Genomic DNA, 8,401 nt, shown 5'->3' with positions numbered 1-8,401 from the left:
TATTGACTTCTAAGACTCCTTTCGATAAATAAAGTTCAAGTGCGCACTGACCAATTTATTTTAAGGACTACCAATGTATTTGAGTAATTACATTTCCCAAAATTATGGTAAGAAAGCATAAGTATTTTAGGAGCTTCTCCAACATTTATCAGTTCTAATTAAGCCGGACCTACTACAACCAACCCTAGCCAAAATCATTCAACTATTCAAGCACCCAGGAAAACGATTAATCCAACGAAACTTTAGCAACGAATGATAAAATCAGAAAGATTAGCACTTAAAACTCCAAAATATTGTGGTTCAGTAATAAGCATAACAAGGAATAAAATTCTCTCTATAAATCTTAAAACTCTGGCACATAAATAAGATTGACATATTTGACAAACAAATGCCAAATAAAGGCCTACTCTACTGATCCATACAACGAACATTTCAATTAAAGCAAAAAAAAAACGAAAACAAAACTATCTGCCGAAAGTTGTCCTCTCAGCAGTAAGCAAGTTGCGCCTTCAAGTTATGGTGAAGCAGATAAAAAAATTGATGTGGTTGTACACCCTGCAATTAATCAACAATTTCTTCTTCAACACCCACAACCTCTTCATATTCAACTTCCTTGGCTTCGTATTCCTCTTCTTCATCATCACTGACTTCACCGTCTCTAAGCTTTTCTCTCGTCAATTTCTCTTCTTCATGGTATTTCTTCCATTTGTTGACCCATGATTCCCATTCTTCCTTCAACAACCTCCTCTTCTCACGATCTTGTTCACTCAACAGCATGGACACATCTTGGTCTTCTGCTTCATACTTTTTGCTGTACTTCTTCAGGTTCTTTGAAATTTCCTCCTCCTTTTCTGGAGTCAACAAGGATGGTGGTCTGGGGCGCCATATAAACTGAGAAAGAAAATTAATTAGACATAAAACAAGAAATAATTACATCTTCCAACCCAAATAAAAAAGTAGTCCCAATATCTCATAATTAAGAATATTCTGCGTACATCTTATCACAGAAATAAACTTTATTGCAGTCTTATTGATAGTTTGTTCAGAGATTTAAAACCAATATTAATATTTTAAAAACAGCAACAATTTTTTTCCAGAGAGCCGATTTCATAACAATCACAAAGAGTATTTGTAACAATGGTTATGACCTACAACTAAGCATAGAGGAACAATCAAAACATCATCATCAATAACAAAGACATTGACACTGTAGGCTAGACTTATAGTAATCCAACTATACTCAAATTATTAACAAACCAGTCAAAACTACAAGACCAAAAGCATATATTCAATTCAAAGGAGCATCAAGACAGCACTTGCAAAATTAACAAAACTTCTATATCGTATTTGGGGACAAATAGACAAAAGCAATATAACCATGCAATATTGACATACACAACCTACGAAACAAATAACAGAGCATATTAATTCTGGAAAACCTAGCCAATAGTAACCCAAGTTGACAATGTCACAGAAGACGGGAGACAACCGAACAACTCACATGTCTATCATGGAGACTTCACAATTCACGACCAAATATCACTAATTCAACTCATAAGTGTTAACCAAGTTTTCGCAGCCTATAGACAAAGCATCCTAATTTTCTTAACTGTCTAAATTTCAGAAGTCAAACTGTCATCTGAAGCAGGTTACTCAAGCTTTGTAACATTCAGTAATTTTCTTACCTGGAAGAAATGGTCCTTTAGTATTCTGTAAAGCAGTTTCCCATTGAACGACCATATATGAAAGCCATTCTCCATCTCATGAACTGATGTAACAACAGTTGCAACATACCTAGCAAAAATTTAAGAAAAATTTGAATAGTGCATGGCACAAAGCCTCAGATAAAAGTAAAGAACTGCAAGATATTATTGCTAATTAAAAAAACTAAAATAAACAATTTTTACCTTCCAGTAGGATCCCACTCAACATCTGTACACATGAAATGCTCAGTTGTTGCCATGGTTTCAAGCTCATCAACATTGAAAAATTCAAGCTGCCCATTGAACCCCTTCAACCCTGCTAATATGATGTACCGACCACTAGGTGACCAGTAAAGAGCATTTGCTTGCTTGCTTTTAAGAGTTGTCAACTTAGAAACTCGGCTCGTGTGGTGAGCGGTCTTCATTGAGTAAAAACTTACATCAGGTCTAGGATTATCACCGTGGATTACAGCAAATCTATGGCCTTTGGGCTCCCATGCAAACGCAATGATTTTATCATTTTTATTTTCAAGCTCCAGGACTTCAATAGGTATGTCCCGTTCCTTGATCCGGAAAAGCTCAAAGCCAGTATATGTGCTTTTCTTAGTTTTTGTATACCTGTCGACTTTAACAGCAAGGTACTCTCCATTGCTTTGCCAATACATTTTGCAATCACTGACACTAAAAAGATTTTTCTGTCTGATTTCCACTTTGCTAGGGATCTGATACAGACACACCTGCAGAAAACAGAAACAATAGTAGATGAAAACTGGCTAAACAACACAATATTAATACATTTTAAGGTTCCCAATACTGCCTATTTCCCTTCACACGGACACCAATTCATACAAGGCAACTGAAGCAGATAAAAACAAGGGACTTACCTTAGCCGGTTGGTTTCCAAGCTCTGGAACAAAAAGTGACAAAATTGGATCTGTAGGAGACCAACTGAAGTCCATAACATTTTCCACTTTTATAGACTTCTTGTCTATTAGACTAAACGTCTCAGTTTCATACACAGACACAACATTCTTCCCAATTCTGGCAAAATATTTGTCATCCCTGCCACCAGCCCATCTGAAAACACAAACAAAACATCCATGTAAGAAATATATATAAAGATATACACTGAAATCACATTAAAGTCAAGGTCATTACTTGAATATAGGCCAATTGACCCCAGTCAAACCACCAGTTCCACCAACTGCAAACTCATCAGCACTTCCTTTGAAGTCTCTCCTCACCTTTCCCGTTCTTACATCAAAAATATTGATTACAACCCTCTGACACATGCACAAAAGTTAGGTCAGTAACATCCATGTTTCAACAAATTAAAGCTTAATAGTAAAGAAAAAATAGGGTTTGGTGAAATGCAAAAACACCTACATGTGTGTCACGTGGGTTGCTTGGTTCTTGGCTGCTGTAAGTAACAAGGTAGTTTTCTCCAGGAGAAAAGTCAATAAACTTAACCTACAGTGGACTCAAAAATTAATATTGGTAGGAAAATAATCAATTTATTAAACCTCAAGCACGATACAGCTATAGGTTAGAAGCAAACCATATTATGAGCATAACGTTGTATGCGATTAAAAGATGAGGCCCCGCCCCAGACAGCAGCACCTTGGCGGTGGACAGTGGCCAAATAAGTTCCCAAAGGTGACCATTGAACAAAACCTTCAGTCCAACACTGCATATATTACAAACAGAAATTTCAAATATGTCCAATAAACAAATCAAAACAAAGCTCATATATGTAGATGTCAGTGAAAGAAAATCAAGATGGAAACTTTAGCTTCAAAACAACTAGAGAAGAAAATACAAATTGACATCTACTTGCACAATGTATAGAGGAACAGGAAGAAAATAAAACATACAGGTCGCTTATAAACGGGATCAGGCTTCATGTGTCTAGCATCGTTCCATAAGACCTCAGTATCTTGGCCAGCACGAATAACAAACTGATCACGAGCTTTTGAATCAGTGAGCCAATGATGTAGGTTTTCCTGCAAGATCATAGAAGCAGAGTAAGCATAAAAGTGGATCACAAAAGTAACTCATTCATTCCAAATTATCAGTCTGAGAGCCACCAGAATGCAGCACAACAACTTATTAGACGTTTGGCATTCTAAGGAAGCAGTGTAAAGACTAAAGAGTACCCTAGATAAGAAGATCAATACCCAGCTACCCAAGGTACAATAAAAGAGAGAGAGAGAGAACCGAAAGCTATTTAGCATGAAAACACAAACAGACACGAAAAAAAGGGAAGAAAAACAACATCTCAAAAAGTAGGCAACAAATAAATGTCTAATACAAGAATCTCTGAAAAAAATGAGTCAATCTTCAAACTTTTCACCCCAATTCTCCAAAACAACAACTCTTTTATTTCTTACAGGTTAATGCGGAATTAAGCATTAAACAAATCGTTCTACAGTTAACAAAAACAGCTACTGAAATTTTGCTTCACATGTTTCGAAGAGCCATCTAAATTCCTCATGAGTAAACAGTAATATATCCCTCATATTTGAACACGGGTGATTATGTAATCGACTTCCATATTCAATTATAATTTACTACCAAAAAATTCACTAGCAAAGCAAACACTAATAGTTTAAAGAACTAAATTACCCAACAAATTCAATACAAACACGCAAAATCAATTTCAAAAGTAATTAAACTTACAGTAGGAGTATACGGCTTTGTTTCGGGGGGAGCCCACTCATCAGGAACATTCATAAACTTCTCAATTTCATCAAACAAATTGACTGCAAAGATATGAGACTTATCCAATTTATACCCATGAGTCTTCTCCTTCGCAAGTTCAGCTTCCTATCATAGAAAATCCCAAATAACACCATCATCAACCAAATTTCATCAAAAACAACCAAATTAAAGAGAGAAAATAAAATTAAAAATACTAACCTGAGGTGTATTAAACTCAATGAAGCAGTAACCTAGGGTTTTCCCAGTTGAAGGATCAACCGGCATCCAAAATCCATCATCCTTAATCACACCAATTTGACTGTAAATTTTACGAATAACACTTTCCAACTTATCGAATTTCTCCTTCGGAACTTGCGGAAGATGATCCACCACAATAATATTTGAAAACCCAATGTCGAAATCTGAGTTTTCTTCTTCTCTAAGATCTTCGTCATCACTGCTCCAAATTCAAAACTCAAAAAATATAGAAATCGAATAGAAAAAACTGATTAAAGGATGAATTTTTACACCAAAAAAGAAGAAATCAAACAACCTTTTGATGCCGAAATCTTCGCCGGGAGGAAGACGAACAGAGTCCCAATCGATTTGGGAGAGATCGATGTTGAGGCGAGCTGCCATTGCATCAATATCCACCGTCATGGTGGCTGAGTGCAGTTGTCCTTCTTCTCTGAATTCGCCCTTTTTCTCTTTCCTTTTCTGTTTGTTGGTCCGCTAAAATTAGGGTTTTGGTGTGCGGAGTAGAGCAGAAGAGTAAATTGGGATTGGATGAAAGTAGAGTTTTATTGGGCTTAGGCCTCTATGAGGCTATGAGTTACAAATTTTTACCTAGACTCTAGTCTAGGATGAAATCCCTGCACCCTCTTGCAAACGACGCCGCATCACTATTGTTTTTAATTTCTTTCACCTTCAAACTACAGGACAATCTAACTTGATCTCCATCTTACATCTTTGTTGATCTCTATGCCATTTCTACTTTTCCGTCGATCACAAAATAACTTTCGGTAGAATTGCTACATTTGCATGCTTTAGATATATTTATGAATTGCAGAGATTATTGTGTATTGATTTGATCAAAAATTGATTGCCGTAACTTACGATCAATTAGTTCAACAAGCAAATAACGAGCTTAATCAAACAGGCAAGCCATATCAAGAAACTAACACAAAAATTATAAAAATAATTTGATCCAATATTTCCTGATTTTTTTTGTGGGATGAAGATCTGGAATTATATATGCTAGTTTACTGTTGTGGTGGAGGCGATGACGACGCAACTAAAGTTGTGGATTACTTATTGTTCCAATTTTTAATTTACTTTGTAGTTGATGCCAAATATGAAAGTAATAGAGAGGGAGAAGAAAAAGATGAAGAATGAAGCTTAGAGGATTGTAGAGTACTAAGAAAGAGAGAGAAAATTATGAAGACTAAAGCTGAAGAAAAGATACCAGAAACACCGTACCGTACTGTATAATGAATTTGTTCATGAATGAAAGACAAACATAAATGAACATATAATATTTTGTAATTGAACATTTAATTATGGTTTGATAGAACATTTAATTATTTTCATAGATGATTAAAAATTTATAAAAGTTATCTTTTTTGTATTATTAAAGGAGTTTGAGGATAATTATTGAGGCTTATGTGAAAAATAAACATATATTAAAAATTTGTGGAGTATATAAAGTATATAATATTTATACATATGAAAATGAACATCAAATAATATATAAATGAACATTTTTTTTTATCATTTTCATGAAAAGCTATAGAAAATCAAATTGTTTTTGAAATTCCTTATTAAATATGTAGAAAATATATAAAGATCGAAGATGGAAAAAGTGTGGACATTTATCAGAAATCTAATGATCGTCTATTAATATGCGAATAATGATCATATACTAATATATAAATGAACATTTATCAAAATGAAAATGAACATTCAACAAAAAGAATGTATTGTAGTTCATCAAGTAAACACTATAGGTTGTGCAATATGAGTTTGTTCTCATGTAGCTATTGATTTCACTATATTGTCAATATATCCATAACTTGATGTACATGTATAAATATGACAATGAACATGCATCCATTTCTAGATGAGCATATTTCAATACAAGAATGAACATTTATTAAAATATCCTGAAATTAAAACAAAAATTAACAAACATCTTGACCGTGCATTTAAATTATGGGATTGAACAATTGCAATACTACATGTATAAACATCTACTAAAAAAATCGAAATCTACATCTATTAATATCCTGGCTATGTATCTACATGAGAATAAGCAAAAGGCTTTGATAAGAACATCAAATTTATTTATAAGTAGTTTAAATATAATAAATATGAACATTAGACGCTATATATGTATGATAGGAAAAATAACACATGAAAAACTATTAAAAAAAAACAATTTATACATAAAAATGAACCTAAAAGAGTATAGAAACTAACGTGATCAACATATTATATAATGAGCATCTACTCACATATAAATGAACTTATATTGGAATGATAATGAACATGGCATAAAATTAATGAGCATTAAAAAATATATGTGGTTAAACATATAAAGCTCTACTCAAATTTTTTAGTATCTTACTGCTTGCATAAAATATACTTTTATCTTAGGTGTGACATACAAATGATACAGGCAGGCTAAGTAGTAAGTACTACATATACTTAATTACCTACTACTCCATACTATACATAAAAAAAAGTACGTATTCGTAACAATCAATACACATTATTTACAAAACGTGAATGAATGTCTATCAAAATTGAAATAATAAACTTATCAAAATAAAAAATGAACATTTATTAATACGAAAACGAACATTTATTAATACGAAAACGAACATAAACCATGTATGTATCAATATCGCAATAAATATATAAAATAAAGTGATCTTGTATCAATATGGAAATGAACATTTATCAATATGAAAATGAACATTAATAAAGTTAAAATAAAAATAAAACTACTTTAAGAAATTTTTTTGATTAGGGAAAGGAAAAGAAAGCAGCTATGCTTATGATAACTGTCAATTAGAAAGACAAAGTAGAATTAGAGACTAAAAAATTTAAGAGGGACAAAAATTGATGGGAAATTCAATCAATGAAATTTTTGTTGATTGAATTTCCATGGAAATTACTAGTAGAAGAACAAATCACACACTTCTAAGTTACATAAATTTTATGTTAATTTTGTTGTATTTTCAATATATATGTGTATATGTCTATTTTAATGATAATCATTGGTTTGTATTTGTTCATATGCCTTTTAAATAGTGAACAAATTTTATTATATGTTAATGTGTAGAGTTATAAAGATGTTCAGTTATGTAATGATAAATGATCATTTATGTAGATATATATGTTTTTTAATATAATAATAATATAATTGAACATTATTGATATTATATTTGTTTATTATAATTATTGCAGCCGATAGTAGAAATGCTCAAGATACTCTTATTGTTTCAAGGAATGTTCACGCTGCTTCTAACTAGTGCTTCAACAAATGTTCAAGCTACTACAAGTGTTTCAAGAACTGTTCAAGCTACTACTAGTGTTAGTTCTAAGAAGTGTTCGAAGTGGTTTAGGACATACTTCTATTAAGTATGATAAGTTCTTAGTCTTTTTTGATACAAATGTAGCTAAGAGGTTCACTAGTAATGGTAAATGAGGGAGTACATTAGGAAACCATAGCTTTTAAATTACTACTTTCATGAGACTGCATTTTATATTTTTATCATGTAATGGATCTAAGGTTGTGTTTCTATTAAGCAATGTTTTCTTTCAACCTTAATATTGTTAGTGATATAAATTATTTGCAAATGAACATTTCATAGATACAAAACACCGAGTTGTTAAATATGTTAAAAAAAGAAATACTAGCTATTTAACATACAATATTAAAAAAAGAAATATCAAATTCTATTAAAAAAAATAGAAATACCAAATAAAGACTC

General features: G+C 32.4%; 1 protein-coding gene across 1 annotated transcript; it reads right to left on the bottom strand.

The window, feature by feature from the left end:
- Positions 1-256: 256 nt before the first annotated feature.
- On the bottom strand, positions 257-5,194 carry LOC110711181 (eukaryotic translation initiation factor 3 subunit B-like). The gene is made up of 11 exons (XM_021889560.1): positions 4,957-5,194; positions 4,623-4,860; positions 4,383-4,529; positions 3,578-3,706; positions 3,262-3,390; positions 3,090-3,173; positions 2,862-2,986; positions 2,588-2,780; positions 1,908-2,440; positions 1,686-1,794; positions 257-891 (listed from the first exon to the last, which is right to left on the bottom strand). Exons 1-11 carry the CDS (start codon positions 5,061-5,063, stop codon positions 562-564), a joined length of 2,124 nt encoding a protein of 707 aa, XP_021745252.1. The 5' UTR covers positions 5,064-5,194; the 3' UTR covers positions 257-561.
- Positions 5,195-8,401: the final 3,207 nt, after the last annotated feature.

Source organism: Chenopodium quinoa, unplaced genomic scaffold, assembly GCF_001683475.1.
Source record: "Chenopodium quinoa cultivar QQ74 unplaced genomic scaffold, ASM168347v1, whole genome shotgun sequence".
NCBI lineage: Eukaryota > Viridiplantae > Streptophyta > Magnoliopsida > Caryophyllales > Amaranthaceae > Chenopodium > Chenopodium quinoa.
This window is presented reverse-complemented; position numbering and strand designations above follow the sequence as displayed.

What these genes read in the sequence shown, in the direction of transcription:
- LOC110711181 (XM_021889560.1), bottom strand. Translation starts at nt 5,063, where the DNA reads ATGACGGTGGATATTGATGCAATGGCAGCTCGCCTCAACATCGATCTC. An exon ending in GAAGATTTCGGCATCAAAAG is followed by an intron (nt 4,861 to 4,956) that starts GTTGTTTGATTT and finishes AATTTGGAGCAG; the next exon opens with TGATGACGAAGATCTTAGAG. An exon ending in TTGAGTTTAATACACCTCAG is followed by an intron (nt 4,530 to 4,622) that starts GTTAGTATTTTT and finishes TTTCTATGATAG; the next exon opens with GAAGCTGAACTTGCGAAGGA.